General features: G+C 51.0%; 2 protein-coding genes across 2 annotated transcripts in view; one reads left to right on the forward strand and one right to left on the reverse strand.

Moving 5' to 3' along the window:
* Positions 1-85: 85 nt before the first annotated feature.
* On the forward strand, positions 86-17,012 carry CDPF1 (cysteine rich DPF motif domain containing 1). The gene is made up of 4 exons (XM_051962853.1): positions 86-1,495; positions 4,530-4,642; positions 10,768-10,879; positions 13,736-17,012. Exons 2-4 carry the CDS (start codon positions 4,530-4,532, stop codon positions 13,880-13,882), a joined length of 372 nt encoding a protein of 123 aa, XP_051818813.1. The 5' UTR covers positions 86-1,495; the 3' UTR covers positions 13,883-17,012.
* PPARA (peroxisome proliferator activated receptor alpha) overlaps positions 14,961-26,134 on the reverse strand; it is a 57,744-nt gene continuing 46,570 nt past the window's right edge. The window contains exons 6-7 of the mRNA XM_051962852.1: positions 25,603-26,050; positions 14,961-23,142 (exon numbers count right to left, since the gene is read on the reverse strand). Coding sequence (XP_051818812.1) covers positions 22,895-23,142; positions 25,603-26,050 — 696 coding nt within the window. The 3' untranslated portion in view covers positions 14,961-22,894. The remainder of the gene's footprint in view (positions 23,143-25,602; positions 26,051-26,134) is intronic.

The following is a 26,134-nucleotide window of genomic DNA, read 5'->3' on the forward strand; positions in this document are numbered from 1 at the left end:
ATGCCTGGATGGACATCCTTGCTAGTTAAGTATCCCCCCTGCTGCATGCACTGGCCACCTCGCCCCATCTCACGTACACTTGCCTTTTCCCGTTGGACTTCCTGGCTTGGCTCTCCAAGGAGGATGCTGCTGGACATCAGGAAATCCTGCGCTCCCACCCCGACTCCCCAGGGAGCTCCCAAATGTGGGCTCGCTCTCAGGCTGTTGCCCTGTGCTTCTCGGGGTCTCTTCATCCAGGGCAGCCCGCACGTGTAGCCGTGGGCTTCTGCCAGAAGCGGCCCTCCCCTCCTCCTGGGGAGGACCGACAAGCATTCACGAAGCCAGTGCAAAGGGGTGGAGGTGAGAGGTGAAAGAACAGGAGGCCCTGACAGGATGTATATGTGGGAAACTAAAGGATACGCAAGCAGAGAGGTGGGGGTCGGGTGGGACCAGTTGTGAAGGGCAGAGGATGCTTCTGGATTTGCTGCCAGTCCCTGGAAACACTGATTAAAGGTCTTGAATGTTGTTTTGACATCTGTTCTGGAAGAGGGCGCTGATATCAGGGAGGAGCTGCCTCGACAGGCAAGCGACTTGGATTGAGGTGAGGGAGGTGCGCAGTCGCCTTCGCTTTGGGTCCGACGGCCAGACATAGAACTAGTGGGAACTGCCCTGATGCAGTGGGGGACCACGGCCTTTTAAAGTTAAGATCCTTAAATTTCTGCCTGGCAGAGGCAATACCCGCTCAGAATGGAGGCAGAGAATAGTGTCTACTGCCAGTCAAAAACGGGAGGAACGCACTGGGGAGGAGCAGACCTTCGGGCTTTCTGGCCCAAACAAACGCTATTTACATTCACTCAGCCCACGGGCCGTGCCGGGCTCGTCCTGGGACCCAGGGCCGGCCAATCCAGAGCGATTCGGGTTTTAGGCTTGGTCCTGCAGGAAGAAATCTGGGAGGGAAAATCAGGAAGAACCCTAAGCTCTCCTGGGAGGTTTCAGAGGTCAAGATAGGGATTCCCGTGGGCAGAGGCTCAGGTAAGGGCCCAATTTGAGTGGCGGGAAGGGAAAGAAAAGAGAAACTGAGGGAAAGAGAAGAAAAAGCTCCAAGGAACGAGCGCCTGCAAAGGGAACCTCAGAGAACAAAGTAGGAACAGGTTTGAGAAGGATTTGAGGGGGCGGGTCCGCGTGAAAGAGGAGACGGGGCGGGGCTTGCGTGTAAGAGGACGCCTGGATGCGGCCCGTGAGTGAGAGGACGCCTGGGGGCGGGGCCAGCGCGAGAGAAGGCCCGGGGGCGGGGCCAGCGTATGAGAGTACGCCGAGGGCGGGGCCAGCGAGTGAGAGAAGGCCCGAAGCTGGTGGGTGAGTGGAAAAAGGCCAGAGGTGGAGTCTGTGTGAGGGGACGCTGGCCTAGTGAGGCTTAGGGCGGGGATCTCCCCTAGGCCAGGCCGCCACGCTTTGCCCCAGAAGGACTTCCGGCAGACGGGACCGAGGGCCTGGAGCAGAAGCGCCGAGGAGCGAGGTGAACACGCCAGCGAGCGGGAGGATACAGAGGGAGGGCGGGGAAGGGGGCTGTAGTTGCGCATGTGCACGCGCATGCGCCTAGGGTATGGCTGTGTGAGGCACGTGTCCCCTGGGGGCGGGGAAGCACACCTCGGCTCCTCCTCCCCGTGGGCTGCTGGCTTTACTCACGGGCACATGGCCTTCCCTCCCTCCTCCTGTCCCCACCTCCTTCCATGCTTCCGGGGCCCCTGTGGCCCCGAAATTGGATATACTGTATCCTCAGTTCAAAGGCGCGGGGACAGGAGACGGGGGCCTGGGAAATCTGAAGCCACTAATGGCCTCCTGAGCCTTTTAGAGCGGGGTGCTGTTGGAGGGAGGAGGGGCGGGGCCCAGAACGGCCTGGAGGCAGAGGACCCCACCGCCCTCTCCCACCGTCCGGCCGCGGCTTTCGGGGAGAGGGAGGCAGGTGACTTGCCCAGGGTCACCCCGCTGTTAAGTGGGCGAATTTGACCTCGCGGCCTGGTGACTGTGGAGGCGGTGCTCTGCCCGCTGCCACCCAGCTGCCCTGCAGCGGCCGCCGGATGGGCTTCCTTCCCCAGGGCTCGGACGTGCCCTCCGCCCAGCACCGGCCTTTCCGAGCCCAGTGGCAGCGAGGTGCGGAAACCTCCCTCAGTCTGGCTTTTTAGAAAACCCACAGCTGTGGATTGGGGGGGGTCTCCTGCCTCTGCTCTGAGGCGGGCCTTGTTTGCCTTCTTGTAGCATGCTCTCTGTCTCGGGGGTGGGGGGGGGGTCGGAGTTCTTTCCGCTGACGCACCGTCTCCCGAGGGTTGTTTCCCAGAGGACATCACTGGTCAGTCCCAGAGCTCCATCATTCCTCCTGCCCCCCCTCCCCCATCCCTCTCTCCCCCGGAACCTCGCCCTTCAGGGACCCTTGGTGGCGGTGGCAGCCAAGTGCTGCGGAAATATCTTGGTTCCGGTTAGCCTTCTGGAGGTCTCTGGACCAGCCTTCCTTTCAGCAGTCATCACCAGGAGAATAGCCAGGGATGAAGTCCAGATTCCTTATTGTCTCCTTCACATGCGGCCCGGCTAGCTTTCTGGAGGGCTTTTAGACGGGCCTTGGTCTCAGTGGAGAAATGGAGAGCCCCCAGGAGCCTGATCAAAGATGGAGCGACCCTCGTCCAGGCCTTGTTGGCTCTTATATACTCTGTTATAATTACATGGGGTGGGCGTCAATCTTGTACAACTATATTAAGTACTAAGCACATGTACTGAACTAGAGAACTGTTAATCACCATGCTACACTAGATAACCATTGTCTTATCAGTTCCACTGACTTAGCACCTTGTTTCAAGTATGCTTCTCCAGAGTTCTGGCCCATAACATCTCCCGCTTTCTTTTGTTTTGGAACAGAGATGGTCATTGCCTCCCTGACTTCTCAGAGAGGTGATCACGCCTTCCCTGATTCCTCAGAAAAAGGGGTGAAAACACCCAAAAACGTGATCACGCCCTCCCTGCCATCTCAGGAAGGGAGATGAAAACACCAAAGGGAATGGCGAGTCAAACCAGATTTTAAAATCCCATTTCAGCTGAAACACTAGTTTAGCCCTTAACAAAATTTCCTTATCTATTTTTGGACTCACCCTAATTTCTGGGTCACAGAGACTTTTTCACTGAACTCAGGATTGTGTCAGTCTGGACTGCTGAGTGTAAGTCCTTAGTCCCATGTTTGGGCGCCAAAAAGTAATATTTTGGGTTAGCTTTCTGGAGGTCTCTGGACCAGCCTTCCTTTCAGCAGAGTAATCACCATGAGAATAGCCAGGGATAAAGTCCAAATTCTTTATTATCTCCTTCACAGTCTGTCTCCTTGCTTGGGGTTTGGGCTAGCTTTCTGGAAGCCCTTCAGATGGGCCTTGGTCTCAGTGGGGAAATGAAGGAGATTCAGGATCAAAGATGGAATATCTTTCTCATCTAGTCCTTGTTGGCTTTTATATACTCTGTTATAATTACATCATTGTAGGTGTCAATATTGCAGAACTATATTAAGTACTAAGTACATGTACTGAACAAGACAACTATTAATCACCATGCTAAACTAGATAACCATTGTAGTATCAGTTCCACTGACTTAGCACCTTGTTTCAAATATGCTTCTCCAGAGTTCTGGCTCTCTACAGCTGCCTACTTTCTCCTGGGGACATCAGCCTAAAGTGGAATTTCTGGGCCTCCGAATAAGAACATTTTAGTCACCTGAGTGACTTGGTTCCAAATACTTGTCCCGTCTCTCAGCATTGATCTCCTTGGCCCTCTTCCCACAGCACCTTTGCCTCTAGCGGAGACCATTCCCATTTTGAGTCATTTTTGTGCACTTCTTATTAGTGATTTGAAGCCTTGGTTCACATAACTATGTTCTTTAGAGAATTATTTGTAATCTCTATGAACATCTCTGGGAAATGGTTTTATCTTGAATACAGGAGGGAATCAGGGAAGTTGGACACCAAGATTGTTCCCATTCAGCCTCTTTCTTATCCTGATCTAGTCATGTTGTCTGTACAGATGTTTTGTGTAGCCCAGATGATCTCTTTTCTCTTTTAAGGGATCTCTTCATTGGTCAGTCTGACCTAACCCTGGGTGCTGTAGACCATCCCCTCCTCTATGACATCTTCTCTTCTATGTAGCTTCTTTTGCTTGCTCATCCTCAAGTCCCCTGACTGTTCTCTTCTGCTGGGTGATACCGTGGGTAGAGCTTGGTGTCCAAATCTCCATGACTCTAGGCCCCATGTGGAGTTTGCTTGGCAGAGATACTGGAGTGGTCTGTCATGTCCTTCTCTAGCACATTTGACAGATGAGGAAACTGAGGCAAGCAGGGTAAAGTGACTTGCTCAGGTTAATATAGCTAGTGTCTGAAGTCAGATCTGAATTCATAAAGTTAAGTCTTCAGGCCAAGTACTTTCTGCACTATATTGCATATAAATTTATATCTGTAAAGATGCAACACGACCACAAAAGTCTTCTTGCTTCAGAACATAAACATGCTTACTTTCTTGACTTTATAGATGGCGTCTTCCAGTGAGCGGGGATCTGAAGGGATGTTTGAGTGTCACTTCTGTGGCTTGGCCGTACCATACAACTACGTGGGGCAGAAACCCCCCAACAGCCGCACTGTCGTGTGAGTATCTGCCCTGACCGGGCTCCTGCATGAAGGCTTTGTGCTTACATCTTGCTCTCTAACAGCCTCTTCTGGGCTGCCTTTGGCTCCTGCAGGCTGGGTCTGCTGAGGGAAGCTCCCGCCTTGGAGACTCTCAGGCTACAATTGTGGCATAGATGGGCCAGCCTGGTATAACACCAGCTGTGAGCTGAAGGGCAACTCTAAACCTCAGGCACACAGTGGGCATCTGAGAACCAGTCAGGACTAATCCAGATAGTGAAATCAGGAAAAGACTTCAGGGAGGAGATACTGGTCCTCATGCCCAAGGGTCATAAGTGGATTTGGAGCTATTGTCAATGGCTCACCTGACTCACCTACACAACCATGGGCAATGAGTAAAAATAAAGATGTTAACAAGAACCATTTCTCAGAGAACTTTCTTACAGAAGTGTGACCACAAGCATCGATTAAGTGTTTCCTTAGATGCCAGGCATTGATACCAATACTAGCAAAAAGACAGGCCTGCCCTGGGAACTGACATTGTTTTTTTTTTTTTAATTAAAGCTTTTTATTTACAAAACATATGCATGGGTAATTTTTCAACACTGACCCTTGCAAAGCCTTATGTTCCAAATTTTCCCCTCCTTCCCCCTACCCTCTCCCCCAGATGGCAGGTAGTCCCATACATGTAAATATGTTAAAAATATATGTTAAATCCAATATATATATATATGTATATACACACACACATATATATACACATATATATGTATACACACACACACATATATATATATATACACACACACACACATACACACACAGTTATCTTGCTGCACAAGAAAAATCTGATCAAGAAAGAAAAAAACCTAAGAAGGAAAACAAAATGCAAGCAAACAACAGAGAAAGTGAGAATGCTATGTTGTGGTCCACACTCAAGGAGCTGACATTCTAAAGTTAAAAGAACAAAGTGCAAAGGGACCTGAAAAATGGCATTGGGGGTGGAGGGAAGGTACCAGGATCTGGTGTGGTCAGTCAGGAGCTGTGCTGGGAGGGAAGTGAAGGCCCAGAAACTCCTAGCCCTCAAATCCTCGACTTCTTACTAGGCAGAGACATGGCACTGATCAGGAGGACAAGTTCATTTCCAAAACAACATGGATGCGGAAGACTGAAGTTTCCAAATTCTATTGTCTCATAAAAAACCATGAAAGAAATTACTGTGTTGAGAGTCTGGCACGAGAGCCAGCAGAAGCCATGTTTATTTGTCCCCTAAACGAGGGACCGCTGATGGGTGCAGAGTGGGACAGCGTGGCTTGTTTTATAGTGAAGGCTCCATCAGCATCTACGGTGAAGCTGCCCCGCTGGCTTTGATGTTCAGTGTGAGCGTGGAGAGCAGGAAGAGCACAGGACACCCTGCTCTAAGTGGCGCCCAAGGGACCTTCAGGATTGGAGAATCCCAAAAGAATCGAAGTTGCCTGTACTTTTTGCATCAAAGCAGAGAAAAAAGGGCTGATAGCAGCAGCTTTTGACCCATGTACCCTCTTGGTCTCTGAGTCATGAAGGACCTTCTGGACAAAAGCCTGAGAAGGGACAGGCAAGCTTTCATTGTAGCAGGTCACTCACCTGCTAATCAGGGATGGGAGATCCCATTGGGCAGTTGTTTGTTGCTGCAAAAAGAGAAGGTCACCAACAGGATGATTTCAGAAAGTCCTGGAGAGACTTACATGAACTGATGCTGAATGAAATGAGCAGGACCAGGAGATCATTATATACCTCAACAACAGTGCTATATGATGATCAATTCTCATGGACCTGGCCATCCTCAACAATGAGATAAACCAAATCAGCTCCAATAGAGCTGTAATGAATGAACCGGCTACACCCAGGGAAAGAACTCTGGGAGACCAGAACCAGACTATGAACCACTACATAGAATTCCCAATCCCTCTATTTTTGTCCGCCTGCATTTTTGATTTCCTTCACAGGCTAATGGTACACTATTTCAAAGTCAGACAGCAAAAATAACTGTTTGGACATGTCTACATATATTGTATTTAACTTATACTTTAACATATTTAACATGTATTGGTCAAGCTGCCATCTGGGGGAGGGAGTGGGGGGTAAGGAGGGGAAAAATTGGAACAAAAGGTTTTGCAGTTGTCAATGCTGAAAAATGCATATATCTTGTACATAAAAAACTATTGAAGAAAAGAGAGAGAGAAGGTCATGTGTGGACCAGCCAGGCTACATCTGATGGAGTCATCAGCCAAGGCGCTGGATGCCCCAGTGTGGACCTCTGTGCTCGTTGCTTCTCGCTCTTCAGTAAGTGAGTTGTCACAGGCCCAGGAGTGAGAGGGATCCCATGGAGAGTCAGCCAGGGTCTGGGTTCCAGTATGGCCTTTGGCCCTTGGGGCCGGTTCATTTCACCCTTCTGCCCTTCGGGTTCTTCATTTACAAAGCAGGGCCGGGCCTGGGTGCTGGCTCAATGCCTGGACAGGCCCATCTGAGGCTAGCTCCAGGGAGCCAGCGAGGGCAGCAGGTCCTGTGCTGGCTTGGAATCCCGAAAATGTGAAATAGGAGCAAAGCCTCCACTGACCCTGGGAGTCACCGCGGCCCTGAGAGGCAGCCAGTTTTGAACAAGACCTCTGACCGCTCAGTAGTCTGAGATGTTTGATGTGCAGGATGTGGAGACCAAGGGCCTTGGGGAGTGCTCCCCGGAGGAGTGAGCCCAGTGGGTACTGGCATGGGACGTGGTGGCCCAAGTAGCGCTGAGGGCTGACGGGCTGCCCCGGTCCTGCTCCCCTAGGGAAGCACACCGCTGCCCATCTTGGAGTTACCTGTCAGTGACCCTGAGGCTCGCTCTCCCAGGAAAGGGCTGGCAGGGGGCACGAGGGTCACTCACAGCACGGGCAGTGTGGGGAAATCCAGGGACAGACCCAGGGATTGTTTCGGCTTTGCCAGTGAACGACATCCAGGCTGACTCCACGGGGAGACGCGGGGGTGCCGGGAACAACGGAGAAGCGAGCTCACTGAGGCCATCCCTTGGGATCGCCCCTCTGCCTGTCTGCCCTAAGGCCTTGGCGTCCCGGGCCCGCTCTGCCCCCGTCCCTGAATGCCAGGTTCTTACATTTAGCCAGGCAGTCGCTAGTGGGTCTCCTTGCCTTCCCGCTCTGGTTCTTCCCCCCAGACTTAGCCCTGCAGCTTCTTCTTAGGGAAGAGCTTGTTGCTTCGGAACGTAGCAGCCCCTAGTTGTGGGCTTTCTGCCTTGTTCCTTGTTTCTGGATTGGGGAAGAGTAATATTGCTGCCGCTGAGGAGGAGAACCCTAGAAGGCTTAAAACTGGGGCATTAGCTAGTCCCTGCTGGGACCCGGGCCGGATGGTGTCTGGGCATCCTCTGACCTCGGACCTCCAGCCATTCTGTGGCCGAGGGTTGGCTCGGCTTGGGAAAGCTGCGACTTTGTGCCACAGTGATCTTGTATGTGGCCGTGTCCTTGAGAGCCGAGGTCACGGACCTGGAAACATCATCTCTGGGACGCTTCCTTCCCCAGGGCTTTGACAAGTGAGAAATGACTTGTGTGTCCTTGATTTTCCCCACTCTGGGGCCCATAACCCCAGGTTGCAGTGCTGGCTGCAAACAGCCATGGTGAAATTCATCCCAACAAATGCTCTGGTCACAGGATGAAATATCAAACAAGCCCCAGAAGCGGCGGGGCCTGTCAGGAGAAATTTATGGTCCTCGCTTTATTTTGGGTTGGAGGCCTGAGCCCGCGCCAGACGCACCCATGAGGGCATGGGGGAGCATCCTCCGGGGCCCGACATAGGTGGGGACAGTGCTGGGAGGGGCCCGTGCCCTTTGCTGCTCAGACCGGTGACGAGTGGAAAAAGGCTGGTTACAAACTCATGTTGTTCCGCCGCTGGTTTTGTGAACTTGGCCTGTGTGAGCAAGACCTTGAACTTCTCTGGGTCTCAGTTTTCTGAGATGCAAGATGAGCACAGTCTCTGCTCCCTTTCCCTCGTGGGGACGGGATGGAGGAGATGAGTCACCATTTTCCTTTGAGTTAGTGGCTGTGGATCAGGAGGTCTGGGATTATATTCTATCAGTGTCATGGCCTAGGCATGTGACCTCCAGCTGGGAAGGTCACGTGGCCTTTCCCCCTCTCTGGCCCTCAGTTTCCTCCTCTGTGAGATGGGGGTAAGCCTCCTTCAGGACTGGAGAGAAGTGACTGTGGGAAGCTGGTGTTTGGGGCTTCCCTTGTACCTTGAGATGAGAGCTGCTAGTGAAGTCAGGGAAGTCCATGCTCTGTGAGCCCTCCCAGGGCCACGTTCTCTCTCCCGTCAGTGAAAAGATGCATTAGCGGCAGTCTCTCAGAAAAGCTTTCTCTCAGGGAGGGATTTATGGACAGAGAGCAAGAATGAATACTTTTGATTACACTAAATCACAATGTTTTGCATAAACAAAACCATGGAGCGAAGATCAGAAGGGAAGCAGAAAGCTGAGGGAGAAAAATTTACAGCCGGGGTGTCTGATAAAGGCCTCGCTCCCCAGAATACAGAGATCTGACAGATGTATAAGAGTACCAGTCATTCCTCAATTGATAGACGGCCAAAGGATGTGAACAGACAGTTTTCAGATGAAGAAGTTAAAAACCATTTCTGTAATGTGGGAAAATGTTCTGAGTCCCTATTGGTTACCGAGGTGCACATTTAGACCCCTCTGAGGCACCGCCTGGCGCTGGGGGTTGGTTGTGAGCCGGAGAAGGTGTGGGAGAACTGGAGCCCCATTGGTGGAGTTGTGAGAGGATCCAGCCCCTCGGGAGAGGGCTTGGCCCTGTGCCCGAAGGGCTGTCGGACTGTGCCATCCCGCAGGGTCTGGATCCCAGAGAGGGAGGGGCAGGGAGACAGGCGGGGGAGGGGGGGAACACCCTTGGCCCTCTTGGGGGCACACAGAGGCAATCGTGCCCATGTTTAAGGGCTCCCTCAGGGACCAAGCCTTGGTTCCCGCCTCCCAATAACCTTCCAGGCTTGAAGCTGCCCCTTCCTCACTTCTGACAGCCCGCCAGTGGCGCCCCCCCAGGGGAGAAGGAACACTTTTCCCTTAAACTCGGGGCCTTTTTCCATTCCCTTGGGCTGTAGGCTGAGGGGCCAGGACCGCCTGCATGGCAGGAGCCCCCAGGACACTCCGTGGGGAGGCCTTTGCTCCTGCCCCAGCTCCCCTGTTGCGCAAGGCTCCACCTCCCTGCCCCACCCAGCAAGGCTCCGCCTCCCTGCCCCACCCAGCAAGGCCCCGCCTCCCTGCCCCACCCAGCACAGGCCCCACCTCCCTGCTCCACCCAGCAAGACTCCGCCTCCCTGCTCCACCCAGCAAGGCTCCGCCTCCCTGCCCCACCCAGCAAGGCTCCGCCTCCCTGCCCCACCCAGCAAGGCTCCGCCTCCCTGCTCCACCCAGCAAAGACTCCGCCTCCCTGCCCCACCCAGCACAGGCTCCGCCTCCCTGCCCCACCCAGCACAGGCCCCGCCTCTCTGCCCCACCCAGCACAGGCCCCGCCTCCCTGCCCAGGCTGCACCTGGGGCTTTGTGTGTCTGCCCTGGAGCTGGGCTTCAGGGCTTTGGCCAGGGCTGCCCCATGTCCCCACAAGGTGGCGCTGTGTGCTGGCCCAAGGGGGGCCCTGGGCGCCGCTGGGAGAGCCCTGTGGGGGGCGCCCCTGAGCTCCTCAGCACTCTGCAGACCTGGAAGCCCCTGCTGTGGAGGAGCCCCCTGCCAGCGTTGTCCAGGTTGCTCCCGTTGCACAGATGAGCCTGCCTGAGCCAGGTCCTGGCCTGACCAGAACCAGCCGGGGGGCGCCTGCTTTCTTGTTCCGGGTCCTCCTTGGCTACTGGCACCTCTCTTTCCGGCTGTCTTGTTGGTGTTGGGGGGGGTGGAGCTTGCGCCCGCCCCTTCTGAGGCTCCGGGCCGCTGAGTGACCGAGGAGTGACCGCGGTGTGGCCAGCATCTTCGGCCCGGGGCTTTGGGCCCTTGGGCAGGAAGGTGCCCGCCCCCTGGAGTGGGAACAGGAGAATAGAGATGAGGACCGCGGGCGCCCTCCTCAGGTTTGGGGGACCTTTAGAAGCCCTGGCCCGCGCTCACTGCTCCGCGCCCTCCCCCGCAGGCTCCTGGAGGAGTGCTACGTGCTCAAGGACCCCTTCACCTCGGACAGAGACAAGTTCCTGGTGCTCGGCTCCCGGTGCAGCCTCTGCCACCAGCTGGCCTGCGTGGGCCCGGTAAGTGGTGGGGACGCGGGGGCCAGAACAGACTCCCAGCCTCAGACCCCCCTGTGACCTCGGCGGAGTCTCAGCTCTCAGGCGGGCCCAGAACCAGGGGAGATGGGATTGGGCGTCGTGGGCGCAGCAGAAAAAACCCCCCGGGGAAGTGCCCGAGGCTTGGGGATCTTGAGGGGGAACCCCTCTTTCCTGGCCTGGGGGGGCACGATTTGTGGGTGCAGGTCAGGTTTTGGGGGGCTGAAGGATGCTGCCCTCCCCGGCGTCTCCTGGCCTGGCTGGGGGTGGGAGAAGGAAGCTGCCCCGTTCTGGGATGCCCAGGGCCTCCCCTGCCCACTCAGCGCCCACGGCAATGGGCTGCTGCCCTGTGACAGCCGGTGAGAAGGGGCACGTTGAGCTGCGGCTGAAGGAGGAGAGAAGCCCACCTGTTGGGTTGGGGCCGCCCCTCGGTGCCCTCCTGCGCGTTCTGCGGCCGGCTCCGGAGAAGGCCGCTGGGACTGGCGGGGGGAGGGGGGGTGCGGGTGCCCAGCAGGGCCCCTCGGGTTGGCTTCCGGCTTCCAGGTAGGAGGTGACCCTGCCGGGCTCTAGGGGCCATTTCTGAGCCCTCTGCGGGCACAACGCGGCAAAGAGCCTGCCGGGAGCTGTGAGGAGGGAAGGGGAGGGTCCAGACGCCCAGGGACCCCGGCCCCAGGATAAGACCCCAGGGAATTAAAGGCACCGGGCCGAGGAGCAGGGCCCTGGGGGGTCCCGCCTGGAGGCACCTCCGTGACCCCCGATAGCTTCCCGGTGGCTCAGCCAAAGGCACAGGAGACAAGGTGAATGGCTGACCCCAAGGACAGTTGGGACCCGGGATCCCCTGGGGAACCAGACGGGCCTGCGGCAGGTTAGCATAGGCGCGGGCACAGAGAAGAGCCCCGTTCAGATAGCGAGCGGCACTTGTGGAAGCGGAGCCCCTGGGCGGGCCCTGACAGGGCGAGGGAGCTTCTGTCCCCTCCCGAGCTCGCGCCACCGGGGACACCGAGCGCACGTTTTAGGAAAGACGCTCCCTTTTCTTTCTGGAGCAGCCCCTACCACGAGGGAACTTCAGGGCTCCCAGACTGGCTCTGGCCGCCCTGAGGCCGTGGGGTCCTGAGGAGACAGCTGGAACTGCCATGGCAGGGACATCCCCGAGACCCATTATGGGAGGGAGGGAGCAGCGCCCCCTCTAGGAGAGCTCTTCAGGGGAAAACTCGGTGGCTGGCAGGCAGGTGTTGTCGGGGAAAGGGCCTGCTGGGCCCCTGCCAACTCCGTCGGTTTCTTGGGGGCCCGCAGGGGACCCCTGGAGGGCAATAAGGGGTCCCTGGCGGGGGAGGCACTCCTGCTCCCAGGTAACCCTGCTTCCTAAGGATCGGTGGGTGGGGGGTGGGCGGCCGGTGCTGGGAGGAGACCCGGAGCTGGGGGCAGCGGGGAGCTGTCCCAGGCTGGGGAGGGTGTCTCTCCTGGCTAAGCAGGAGACCTGAGGAAACGCAGGTTCGTTCTGTTGCCCTTCCTGGGGTGGGGCGGGGCACATAGTGACCGCAGAATAAGGAAGACCTGCAAGCCGGGAGCTGGCCCAGGCCAGACCGAGCTAGGTTGGACATTCCCAGCCCAGAGGCTGTGTCGCGCTTGTAGGCCCTGGGGACCAAGTAGTTTGTTCAGCTTCCTCTGAGAGGTCATCGAGGTGGAGGAGCCTCCTCCCTCCCCAATGTATTCTTCCTGATGGATAGAAACTCCTCTGGCATTGGACCCCATCTCTCTCAGCCACTTTTGACCGTGGCTCCAGGCCTCCCCCTGACTTTCAGGTTAAATGTGCCACGTTCCTTTGTTGCTGGGACGACCTCATTTTCCATCATCCTCAGGATGCATTTCAGTTTGTCCCGGTCACTCGGGATTGGAGAGGGCGTGATTTGGACCCGAGTTCTTGAGCGCTGCTCTTCATTGGGGGGGGGGGGGTTTGTGCCTTCCTCCCTAACTCTTCCTCAGCTGTAGAAGGAGGGGAATGGAATCAGAAGTTCTCCACTCGAGGTCCTGGGGGCTTGAGGATAGAGCATGGCATCTGTGAAACTGGATGAGAAGAACTCTGTTTTCTTTTCCTCTCTAAGTGACATTGAGCATTTCTTTCATTTAAAACTTGAGGACCAAGAGACAGTAGGCTTCAGCAGCCCACCTGCCAAGGCCTGCAGAACACAAGCAGGTGAAGAACCTTGGAGTCCATGACCTAGAAGGTCCCTGCTTCCGGCTCTGAGTCCTCCCATGCTGCAGTTAGGAAAGGAGTGTGCTAGAGTCACAGGCCCTGCCTCAGTGGCACCGAGATCGCATGTAGATCCAAATCTGTCCTTTGGAGGAAAGACCTTCTGGCCCGCAGGCCTTGTACTTGCAGACGGGACCCTCTGAGGGGCACGGGCCTTTGCTCCTTCAGCCTGGGCCCGGTGGGGGCCAAAGTCCCTGCAGGATTGGTGCAGCCACAGCAGCGTGGATTCCTTTCCCTCGTCAGGCCCTTTCTGGTTCTCCTGGATCTCCTGCAGTTTCTGCTTGGTCTTGGCCCCAGTCCCAGAGAAAGGAGAGAGGGGGGTTGGGAAAGGGACAGAGCAGTGGGGGAGGGGCTGCTCTGTGAAAGAATGGGGGAGGGCGCCTTGGCAGGAGAGAGTTGGGATATTGGGAGAATGTGGTCAGGGAGAAGCCCAGGCAGGCCGGGTGGAGGAAGGGAGAGGAGCTGAGCCGGCCTGCCAGGCTGGGCCTTTTGGAAGGCCAGCTGCTCCTGTGGTTCTTGGGAGTTGATGACTTTAAAACAGCCAGCACTTAAAGAGGTCAGTGACAGTCTTGCTTTCTCTTCTCTTTCAGGAATGTAGCTTATTCTACACGAAAAGATTTTGCCTTCCCTGTGTTCGTGAGAATCTCAGTGCTTTCCCTCAGGAGATCCGGCAAGACGTGGAGAAAAGACGCGCTTCGTCCAAAGCTGCCTCTAGGAAGCCTGACTCGAGGACCTAATTGTAGGTTTTGGCAGGAACAGAGGCCCCGGAGCCCCCTTGCCATCGTGTCACTTTTCTTCCATTTTGTTCCTGGGAACGGAGGTCCCCTCGGTGTGGTTCCATTGGCCAATCACTGTAACTTCTAAAAGGGGGGCTAGACCAAGCCCCCATGTGGGTTGTCTCTCACATTGCTGTGGTCACTATTTCCAACCATGGAAATCAGTGGGAATTCTGGCTTCAACAGTTTTGAGTGAGTCTTTGTCAGAGGCTTCTTTGCAGAGGGCCCGGAAGAGGATCAGTGGGTCTAGTCCCTTGTCATCCTGGGCCCAAAGATGCTGTGTGGGACCCCTGGACGGGGGAGTCCCGCACAGGCCTTGCCTTGGGTGTCCATCCAGAGAGGCTGACAGGAGAAGCATGAAACAGCAGAGAGCACCCTGGGATCCGGTTCCCTCCTGCTCTGGCCCGGAAGGCCAGCACAGACTTTCTCCCCCAGCCTTAGCTCCCTGCCTTTTCCCTCTTCCACCTACCAGGGGCATCTCTTGGGCCTCTCAGCAGGGGGTGGGCAGAAGCTGGTTAGGGTGGCTGTCCCTCCGGACACAGCTTTCTCTGGTGTCCTGCATGTCATCCCCATTTTTGTTCACTTGGCTTTTTCAAGCCCAGTAGCAATCGAACAGCATCATGTTAGAGAGGGCACACCAGAAATACACTGGACTCTACACAGTATTCCTTTTTTCTCAAGGCCCAAAGCCTATGGACAAGGGCTGGTGAGGGCTCGGCTCTCTTTTGGCTACAGAGAAAGTTGTGCTGGGATGGGATCTGACCTACTTTAAAATGGCCCGTTTGTAACCGTTAGAAAGAAAGAAAATGACATGGTTTGCCTAAAGGGACCAGATTTAATTATAACATCGACTTGTTATCCCAAATGCCTGATGCAAGCTGTCTGAGTTAAGGGATTTTGAAGATTACAAGGGAAAGAAAACCAGGTTCAATCCAATCTGTGTCCAGTAAGTGGTAGTTAACAAGGAAGGCCTCGCTTTTCACAGAGAATCAGCTACTAAGATCGCATCTCATGAACAAATCAGTAATAACCCACCAACTGACTTTTAAAAATAGTTTATTCTTTTAAAAACCTTTTAAGGCAAACTGTACCTTGAAATTAGCTCTTTACATTCATCAGTCTTACAGTATGACATCCCAAGAACATAAGTTCCTATAAAGTCAAGCTATAAAATCATTAGTGGATACTCTCAGTTCAGTCCCTTCTTAGTGAATGAAAGCTCATAACAAAAAATACAAAATTGAAAATGGCTCTTGACTTGTTTCTGCTCTCCCAGACAGGAGGCACCCATGCTCCATCCCTGGGAATAGAAAAAGGCTATCTCTCTTCCTCATTCCTTCTCCCTTAAACAAGTTTTAAACAGCAAATTGGCCCTCGAGGCTTTCCTGAGGTCCGAGAACATTTCATTTTAGCCCCGTTCCATCCCCGTCCTGCTGTCATCCAAGAACACTGGAGACATTCACCTGAGTTAGTGGGGTTATACAGGAAGGTTCATCAGTAGTTGCTCCTTTTGAATTCTCCCTGTTTAGTAGTGTTATGAATGAACAGCCTTAACCAAACTGACATTTTCAGGCAGTAAAGGCACTTGAGAGAAACACAAACATATCGAGAAATAAAATTCAATGCTATGCTCTGGAAATTGGTAATTTCTACCAGGTCCTATAGGTCCTGGAAGTGAAGAGAAACATGGGCATTTTTGTGAGTCACCAGAAAAAAGGGCCAAGACACCAGGGAGCAAACACTGCCTTTGGCAACATGGCACTATGACCCAAAAACTTGATGAGGTTCACTAGTGGTACCCGCAGTCACAATTCCGGGCTCTTCCCTCTTAATTACTGAGCAGGGAGATATAAGTGAATCAGCCTCTACAGGTGACAGCTTTCTTTGGTAAGAATACTCGATACAGTTATCAGCAGCAATGAAAGAGAACCCTTAAGATGTTTGGGTCATTTTTGTTAGGCAAACAGCATTTAGTGAAAGGAAGCATTGTTGTTCAGCAGATGAAGAGAAAGAACTGGCGATTCAAAGTGACAGAACTTGCCCGGGTTAGTTGGCCAGTGACCCTTGATTAAGTGCCGACTACGGGCCAGACGCCGAAATTCATGTGACAGATTAAGACGAAAATAAATTCAGGGTTGCTAAGTAGAAATGAAATGTTTCCTAATAAAGGTCTTATTTCCAAGATGTATAAGGAGTTGACTCAAATTTAGAATAAGAAGAGGTAATTCCCCATCGACAGATGGTTAAATGAGATGTGAAGTTAATTCTCAAGAGAAGAAATATGAGCTTTCAACAGCCATGTGAACAATGCTTCAAATCACGAATAGAGAAATACACCTTAGAGGTTATTCTTCATACTCATGAGATTGGCAAAGTTAGCAAAGGAGCAAAACGGCAAATTTTGGAGGGACTATGGGAAAAGAGGTCCAGTTATAACTTGTTAGTGGAGAATGGACCAGCCATTCTAGAAAGCGATTTGGAACTATGCTGAAAAGTCACTATGCATGCATGCTCTCTGACCCAGCAGTATTAGCCTTACTTAGCTTATATCTCAGAGATCAAAGGGAGAAGAAAAATACTAAATGTACCAAAATGTGGATAGAAACTTTCCTGGGGGGGGGCAAAGAATTAGACCATCCTTTGGGGAATGCCCCAAATGATGGGATACGAAGGTAATAGACTACTCTTGTACATCAAGAAATAAGAGAAACCTGGGAAGACCCATCTGAACCGATACAGGGAGAAGTGAGCAGACCCAGGAGAATGTTGTGTACAGGAACAACATTATAAAGAGCAAGAACTTTGAAAAGTTTTAGATTTCAGGTCAATGCGATGACCGATTGTGATGCCGAAGGACCAAGGTTGAAATGTGCTGCCTACCTCCCGATGGATTTGGATGGACTGTAGATCCACAGTGAGATTTGACCAATGTGAAGATATATTTTGCTTCATTGAATATTTGTTACAAGAATTTCTTCCCCCCCTCCACCTCACTGGGGGAGAAAGGGAAGTGAAGAAAGAAAATTAATGCCTGTTATTTGAAGGGGGGAGCTTTAATTTAAAAAGAAATGAAATTGCTTTTAAATCAAAATGACCAGAACTTTGTTTTGTTCCACCCACTTTGTATTTCTGATCTTGCAGAAAACCACGTACCTTTATTGACATCCTAAGAATTCACAGAAGACACAGATTTAAAAGTGTCATATATCACAGATATTACTTTGGTTGATTAAAGTACCTTTGCATTATGGGATTTGTAAAATGACCCAAATATTACTGTAGTAGTGCAGTGTCCCTCCAGATGGGTTTTCCATTAGAAGGGCATGGAAAGGGTTTAGAGATAGCTCACCACATCAGTTTTGAAGGGCACTCTTAAGGGCATTAGAGAAAATGCTTAAGTGAAGCCTTCATTTATTTGCTCATTCAGTCAGTCATAATGCATACATTCATGGACACACTCAGAAGCACTCACAATTTTTCCTGCACTGGGCACTGCTGCCATATTAAAAAAGGGAATTCCCTTTGAAATGATCAGCAGAGCTTGCTCCAAGTGCTTCGAAACTAGGTTTATGCTCTCTAGCAACCGATTTGTGTAGGTGAGGTGGGGGGAGTGGAGGCAGAGCCCTACCTGAGCAGTAGCGCCTAGGACCTAGAGACCCCAGGTCTTCCCAGAAGGTCACCAAGATGTGATGTTGCCTGCATTTCTTGGCCTGTAGCTCTCCAGTACTAGGGCCACCCAGTCTTCCAAGGCACAAAAAAGTGGAAGAGATGAAGAGTTGGGCAGCTCTCCCTCCACCCCTGGAGGCAAGCACAGTTTTCACAGGAGTCCCAGCCCAGGGCACGAGAAAGAAAAGGCCTTCCTGAGCCATTGTAGACAGGGCGCACCTCTGTGGTGGTGGAGTTTCATTGCATATAGTGGAAGCATAGCCTTCCTCTTTCTGGCCAGTATGAGCTCATGAATGCAACTCCTAAGGTCGGGAAAGGTTAAATGTGGACTGTGAAGGCACTCAGTAGTGCTCCAAGCCTTCTGAGACACCCCCCAAGCATGGCCTGACTTCCCTGTGAATAACTCCCTGTGAAACTCATGTCACCCACTGAAGTGCTGCCTGGGAAATGCTCTAAAAGGACCTGCTTGAGAGCGCAGAAGGTAGCGTGGAGAGAATGGAGTCTCAGCCATCATCTTTGTGACGTTGGGCCAGCCTCCCCTAGCCCCAGTGTCCTTGTCTGTAAAATAAAGAGCTTGGACTGGCTGATCTTTAGCAGCTTCCAGTTTGAGGATCTCAAGTCACTAAACTTCATTCCTCCTATGTTTTTGACCTGACATTACAAGACATCACTGGTCTGAGATGCCGTCCGGGATGGAGAGGGAGCAGGATAAAAACGTTAGGGAGCTGGGAAAGACTGAGCCCCACTGGGGCTGTGCAGGAGTCGGGTGGCTGCCTCTTCTCACTAGTGCAATCTAGACACTCCCAGTCACTTTTTGGACATCATCCCGGTTGTGGTTCTAGAATTTCCAGCCTTCCTAGAAGCTTCTGGGGCTCCACTGGACTACTCTGGAGGCCAGAGACACGGAGCCCCTGGGAAATGGCCCTCAGTTAGTGTCTCTCACACACAGCAATCTTCTGGCAGGCTCAAGACCAGATGCTCATTACACAGAGATAGTGTTTTACAAGGGGATTCCTTTCCTTCTGGGCTCGTCAGGAGCTTTAGTGGGATGAATGGCTCGAGAAACCCGGCCATTCAGTTTGTGAAAAGGGACTCACTGGAAACTTGGTCAAATGAAAGGACGGATTCTTGTTGCTGGAGAGTGTTTCTATTGCAGTGACGTTTTCAGAGCAGAAAGGGAGAGCTCCTCCAACCCACTTTGGGGGCACAGATGCCGAGAGGGGAGGACCCAAGGCAGAGCACAGCTTCCTTCCTGTTCCCCTATGGCTGCCTCCCCCCCAAGGCTGCACCCTGTGACCAGGGAGGAATTAAAAGCAGTGGAAACAAAGGAGGGAGCCCAGGCTTGTTAGCCATTGGTTTTCCTCTGGGCTGTTTTGTGGGCATTGAGTTGGTGGTGTGACTGCAAGAAATGGTGCCTTCTCGTTACCTCCGAAATGGCTGGTGAAGCAAACTGCTCCTTTGTCCTTGTTCCTGCCCTGCTCTGTATGTGGGGAGGGCAGGATCCAGCAGGCAAGTGACCTCCACTTTGGGGCCGGCCCCTGTGTAACAAAGGCTTTTCTTTATCGCCTTCTGGGAAGCAGGCGGCCCTGGGAGACGAGCTCAGAAGTGCCACAGCTCAGATCAAGACCACAGCCTGGTGCTCGGGATGCACCCAAGATGGCAGTCGATGTCCCCCTCTAGGGTCCTCTCGGGCGCAGAGCCCAAGACCATCACGCTGTCGACAGCCAACAGAACCCTGAGCGTCCGGCACTAGGACAACGATTTGGCTTCTTCCCTTCCTGGGCCGAGGGCCTATGGGGACTCGACGGGGAAGGAGGTGGGAGTTGGAGTGAGCGGACAGATCAGCCCACCTCTCTCAGAGATGAGTCTGTCTAACCCCCATAAACGATTGTACAAGAAAACAAAAGAAGAAAGCTAAGTGACGAGGAAGCTTCCACTCACTCATCAGCTCCCAGGATAGATGGCAGTGAGAGAGCTGAGGCTGACCTGAGCCGTGGAGCCTTGGCCCTTGGCTGGAAGGCTAAGACCAGCCTTTGACATGAGCATCAATCTGAAAGTGGGAGGCAGGTAAGACCTGTCTTTGGGGACCCCTCGAGCTGTCCTGTTGCTCGGCATCTCTACTTGGAAAGTAGGGCATTTTGGGTCTTGCTTTGTGAGCTTTCTCTGAGCTGCTCCCCATCAGCTTCTTCTGGTGAGCCCCTGTTCTTCCTGGGGGGAGGCTCTTGGATTTGGGAAGGGGAAGGGAGTCAATGGCTCAGAGGACAGAGGGGCCTGCTCAGCATCTGGGCCTGTGGAGGAAGGACTGTAAAAAAATAAAAGTCAACTTTCAGTGCCTCACTGCTAAGCACTGCCTATTTGTAAGCATCTTCTGAGGTACTACTGGACTGCACCAGAACGCAAGGTCTTGTGATGAAATCGGGAAAAGGTTGGGCTGCACTTGTTGCTTGTGCTCCACGATGGACCCCATGAGGAATGGCTGAAAAATCCCTGGAGGCCACGCCTGGGCTCCTGACAGGTCAGCTCCCTCTGGTCCCCATAAACTTGAGGGTGGTGGGCCCAGCCATGAAGTTCCAAGGTTCTGTCTTCTTGGGTTACCGAATACTTAATAAATTCTGCCTTTCAGAGAAAGAAAGTCTGAACCGATGGAAACTGGACTAGGACTTTTTTTTTTAGGGGCTGAGATACAAATTCTGTCCTTTAAAAGAAAATGAAGATACTGTGGTTAAAAAAAAAAGTAGGGACTGTGGGTGGTTCAGTCTTTAGTGCTCAGCATCAGCAGCCACCTCTCTCTACACAGTGTCAGGTCAAAGAGGTGTTCATGGGAATAAAGGTCTGGGAGAGGGACAATAAGCCGGGCTTTGTTTTGTGATTTTGAATCATATAATTGTCCTGGTGTTAAATCCAACTCTGATGGAGACGGGACGGGAAGAATCTGGCTGTGGACTGGAATTCCCAGCGTGATGGGTGCATTCCCAGACCTCTTCCACAGTAGGCCCAGAAGGAGAGCTTGCAGAAAGGAGATGATGGTCCATGCTCCTGTGCTCGGCTCTGCAGGAGGCAGAGCTGGAGATGAATGGCTTCCCTTGAATCTTGTCTTCCAGGAGTCCTGTGGGGAGGGAAGCCTTGCTGGATCTTAGACCCCTGGAGACCAGAGCTGTTCCACTGTTCACTCAGCATGGAAGAAGGATTGAGGCTCTGGCCAGTGGTCGGGCCAAGGAAAGTCTGGGGAAAGCTGGAGGCAGAAACAGAAGCCTCAAGACCTATTTCTGTGCAAGGAAGTCTCTTTGTCTCACTGGGTCTCCATTTTCTCCTCTGTAGAATGAGGGGATGAGGTTAGGAGGCCTCTAAGGTCTCTTACAGCCCCGGATCTACAAATTGAGTTTAAGTCAAGAATTTAAGCTGGAACTTCCTTTACATTGGATGCTTCTTCTCTGTAACATTATTTAAGGTTCGTCCTTAGCAGAACTCCTGACAAGACCCCATCCTCAAATAAGTGGTTGATGAGACCTCAAGCATTGCTGATGCTGACACTCTGACTCGAATATGACTGGTGAAAATGGACTGAGGGGAAAGGAACCCAAGTAGCGCATGTTCACAAGCAGCAAGGTCTCCGTGGGTTCCAGTGCTCAGGGTCGGAAAAGGAAGTGCTTTGCCTCTCGGAAGCCTGAACTGGCAGAAACAAGATCAAGAGGCAGTATTCTGGCATCAGGTACTCTAGCAGACAAGAAGCTCTGAAGGCTGCTTATTAGAACTAGTATATCGGGAGAAGACATCTTCAATCCAGGGTGTTTTGGATAACCCCAAATGTAGGATGAGCTTTAAATCTTGTGATCATCATTCCTGTGGCTACTGGAAACAGTGAGCCTGGGAGGCCAGGCCCGCTCCATATCTCTCCAAATTAACTAACTTGTCGTTAAACCCTGGGAAGGAAGCAGAAACCACTGTCTACTGTGAAGAACCTCCACATTTCCTCAGGTCATTTCTGTTAGTGAAGTGTATGGTCCTAAGTTAGGTTGGCCAGACCACCTAAATCAAATTGGCTTCATTTTCTCCACTAGGGAGTTTTTGTTACTAAAAAAAAAAAGTTAAAAAGTCATAGAAAAAAGTACCAAAGAAACTACCAGACAAGGGGAAAAGGCAGATGGGACATTAAGAATGAATCCCTAGGCCCACGGCCAACCGAGCCCGAGACATACTGGCTCATCTCAGGGGAAGATGGCTCCAGAGAGAGGAGAGATTCAAGAGGGCCGGGAGAAGGAATGGCTCATAAGCGTTAGTGAGGGGAGATGTGACCAGGAAGAGCCCAGATGGGAAGAGTGAAGAACAGGGAAGAGCCCAGTGCTGGCTGGATCCCGGGAGGAAGATTGAATGGCTCGGGAGGGGGAGATGGGAGGGGCAGAGTTGGAAGAAGCCCCTCTCCCAGGAGTTTCAGTTTGCCAACTGTAAGATGAGATAATGAGATCCTTTCTAGCCCTAACAAGAGTCTGAGATTCAGCTGTCACTCCAAGCTCTCGCCGCCCCAAGAAGCAGTTTCAGAATTTGTGATGTTAAACACTGTAAGCCTTCTAGATTCTGCAAACCAGTACTTTCTGAATTGGACTGGAGAAGGGCGACCTGGAGTTCGTTATACAAATCTGACTGGCTGGCACAATCTCAACTGCCAAGGTGGGGATCTAGTATGACCAGTGGATCTTTGAATGTCTATTTAAAAACTTTTTAAAAAGCCTTTCGAAAAGAACTTCATTAAAAAAGTGCCACTATCTTCATTGAAATTCTGATGGAAATGAAGTCTTTCTAAGAAACCCTTTGCTGCTTTTCGAGCACCCCAGCCCTTTCCTTCCATCCACCCCAATTCTGACTTGAGGGCCTTCTCAGGAAGGGCCATTGTTATCCAGACTAGCATAGAATGAGCACGAGAACCCAAAGGTGGTGAGCAGAGCAAAGTCCTTATTATGAGGTTACCAATTAACCAAATGCTAAATCACTAACATAATATAAATAAATTTGCATTGATCAAAACCATGTGCCTTAACAGAATCAGACGGAATCCCCCAATTCTACCCTACTATCCAAGACCCCTCTCATCATCAGCTTTTGGATACTCTTGGCAAACTCTGAAATACTGTTTCAAAAACCAATAGAAATGTGGTATTTCAGCTGTCTAGATCATGATTGATTTCCATGCTCTAGGATTAAAACACAGCTGACATTTGTGCAAAGTCTTTTTGCTCCCATCTAACATTAATATTTCTGTTGGCTTTAAATATCTGGAAAAGTTCTGTCTTAAAAAAAACACACCTAAAAAACTCAATACATATCCCTGTAGATTTCTTGCAGTAAAGGATGCAGAGCGGCATCAGACTCAGTCTTTTTGATGACCTGCACCAGCTGCGCGTGCTCCGTGACCAGCTGCCGAAGGTCTGCCATCTTCTGCAGCAGCTTGGGGAAAAGGAAGGTGTCGTCGGGATGGTTGTTCTGCAGGTGAAGCTGGAGCACGTGCACGATACTCTCCTGCATTCTCTCAATGTGTCCCACGTTCAAGAGGCCCGGCCGATCTAGCGGAAGGAAAAAGGAAGGAAAATCATCAGAGCCAGACAGTCGGCCAGTGAGCAAGTGCCTGACTTCCAGGCAGCGAAGGGCCATGAGGACAGGAGCCCTTTATGGGATTTTTAGAAATCTAAATCAAAACCTCAAAGATTCACATCCTGCTTTAAGCGGGACCAGCTTTGTGATTCTCTAAAGAATAAGCATTTTACTGCACCAAGAACTTGACTTATGGAGCCACCAATCTGATAAAATTGAAAAGTAATTTTTAAAGAAAAGGATAAAGAAAGGATAATCAAGAGCAAAATCACAAGTATCATGGGCTGAGTCGGTGAAGCTCGGAGAGTTATATTCTAGTTCACACCCAGCTGGCAGAACGGGGACTCTCAACTGGTCCAGATCTAGCTTTCTTCCTACTACTATGTGCTGGAAAAAGTCATTTAAGCTGAGGATTGGGGGATGTGTCTACATTCTATACAGAGCCTAGGAAAAAGGAACTTGATCTGACATCAGGAGAGGGTGGTCTGAGAACTCACTCTGCCACCAGCTGTGGGATTTAGGAAATAACTTAGCCCCTGAGTCCTAATATAGCTCTTTTTACATGGCTTATTTCACAGGACTTTTACGAGCAAAATTCTGTTGTTTATGCTCTACAAACAAAATGCTATTTAAATGAGAGACACTGCCTTTTAAAAAAGTACATCACAAACTTATAGTCTATAACCATGGAAATGATCGTTCAGTACATCTCAGTGCTCAAAAATATGACGACTTATGTTGAAGATGCAAAAAATATAAATGAAATAATTCCTGCCCTCAAGGAGCTTACACTCTTAAGGTAGTGCAAACACAAATTAATATAGAGAACATATTTATAAAATAAATATATGTGGGGAGAGTAGGAAAGGCCTCATGAGAATGAGTTGGGTAAATAGTTTTGAAGGAAACAAGAAACTCCAGGAGACAGAGATGAGGTGGGCAAGCACTCCAAGCATAGGAGTAGCCAGCCACACTTGTGTTGCTGCCCCAGCTTTCCTCCACATGTCACAACCAGTCCTAATATTTAGGATAAAGGAGGAGAGGATTCATCACCATTTGTGACTCCCTTAAGGAAAAGGGATGGGATCCTTGGCTTTTTCATCTTCTGAAGGACTAACAAAGTCAGCCCAACTGTCAGGGCAGAAATGACCTCTTCTGTTCCTTTCTACAGGGTTCTTTTGGGGACAGCCTGTGCTGGCCCTGAGCAGGTCTATTTTAAGGTATATGAGCAAGCCAAGCATTTGGTGATAGGATAGCCAGCTTCCCTGCAGGGCAGGCAGGCCCACATTTATCTTCCATAGAATTACAGCCTCCCATTGAACACCATGAAAGTACATCAGCTTTTAACTGTTATTAGCAGCAGAAAGCAACACATTCAAGAAGAGAAACACATTCAAAGGAGAGAAACATTGACAGAAACTTTTGCCCCCAACCTGCTGTTAGAATGCAGATGGTTCCACTGTATGAGATAAAAAGATGAGAAGAGTAAGGGATCATGTGGTCTCCAAGAAAATTCCTTAGGGTCCATTATCTCAGCTAACTTAAGCTGCTCAAGCTCTCCCAGTGTAATGGGTATAACTCAGTTTGGTAAAGTTTGGAGCAGCTCAAGTTAGCTGGGCAGTAATCAACAATGGACCTGTTAGTAGCACATAGTTGGTAAGATTGAGAGAATAAAATTAACCTATAGATCATCCCCTTTGATCCAAAGATTCCATTATCAGGACTGAACATACCCTACCCCAAGGACATTAGGCCATTCTGTACCAAAATATTCATAGCACTTTATTTGTGATAGCAAAGTGATAGGAAAGGACTATGTGCATGCAAAGATAGGACCTGCCCTCGAGGAGCTTGTGTTCCAGTCCTGCTAGTGGAGGGAGATAAGCCAAGAGGTACTTGGTATGGTGTGAAATGGCTCAAGTGTGACAGGGCAAGATGGAAATGTCATTGTGCTGCAGAAGTGTGAAAAATAGAAAGCAAAAACAGAAGGACTGACAACGCAACAGAGTGAAAAGTCGGGAAGGATAGAAGAGACTTTTGTTATTGGAATCCTTCAGGAAGACTCATCTCGTTGAGAACAAATCTGACCTCAGACACTAATAGAGTGACCCTGGGCTTAGTTCTCTTTGAACAGACTTAAAAAACAAATAATAAAATAAAATGCCCAAGGAAAGAGATCAGAGGCAAACAGGCTTTAAAAAAAATTTTTTTTTTGTTAAAGTGTTCTCAAAAAACCGAAAATCTTGTAAACAATTCAGTTTATGTATGATCTTATTTTTAACTGTGCTTATTGAAATATTTATTGGTGGTTATTAAAAGTAGTTTTTTTTAATTTCCCAAAGACATTAAAAGAAAAAATAAAACAGTATATTCTACTGTACCATTTCTAAGATTTTAAAGCCCACCACAGACTGACTTTTTAAACTACTTACCTCCACAGCAAATTATAGCAGCCACAAAAAGGGAAATGTCGCTATCATCCAGTTCCAAGGCATTGAATTTCATTGCAAAATCAAATTTAGGTTCCATGATGTCACAAAATGGTTTTCTTAAACTTTTCAGGAATTCGCGGGTTATGAAACCGTTTCCATAGGCCACTAACATCCCATCTTTGTTCATTACTGATGACAACATTGCAAATATGGCTTCATAGACCCCGTACTTTAACAAAGTCACCTGATCGTTCAGGTCTAGATTCGCGAAGCCGGGGATTGATTTAGCAAACTCCGTCAGCTCCGTGACAGTCTCTACGGAAGTACATTGGCAGCAGTGGAATATCCGGACCTCTGCTTCCTTATTCTGGATCCCATTGGCCACCAGCTTGGCCACTAATGTCTTTTCTGCCATGCACAGGGTTTCCATGTCATGTATGACAAAAGGCTATGGAAGAAGACACCAAAACAATTTGTTTTTAAAAGGTTTTACACCAAGGAGCTAATAGTTAGTAGTGACATACTGACTGAA

The sequence above is a fragment of the Antechinus flavipes genome, chromosome 5, assembly GCF_016432865.1.
Source record: "Antechinus flavipes isolate AdamAnt ecotype Samford, QLD, Australia chromosome 5, AdamAnt_v2, whole genome shotgun sequence".
Lineage (NCBI taxonomy): Eukaryota > Metazoa > Chordata > Mammalia > Dasyuromorphia > Dasyuridae > Antechinus > Antechinus flavipes.

Excerpts from the sequence above, each read along its gene's own strand:
- CDPF1 (XM_051962853.1), top strand. The coding sequence starts at position 4,530 with ATGGCGTCTTCCAGTGAGCGGGGATCTGAAGGGATGTTTGAGTGTCAC. Across the intron at positions 4,643-10,767 it reads CCCAACAGCCGCACTGTCGT|GCTCCTGGAGGAGTGCTACG; the intron begins GTGAGTATCTGC and ends CCTCCCCCGCAG. Across the intron at positions 10,880-13,735 it reads AGCTGGCCTGCGTGGGCCCG|GAATGTAGCTTATTCTACAC; the intron begins GTAAGTGGTGGG and ends CTTCTCTTTCAG.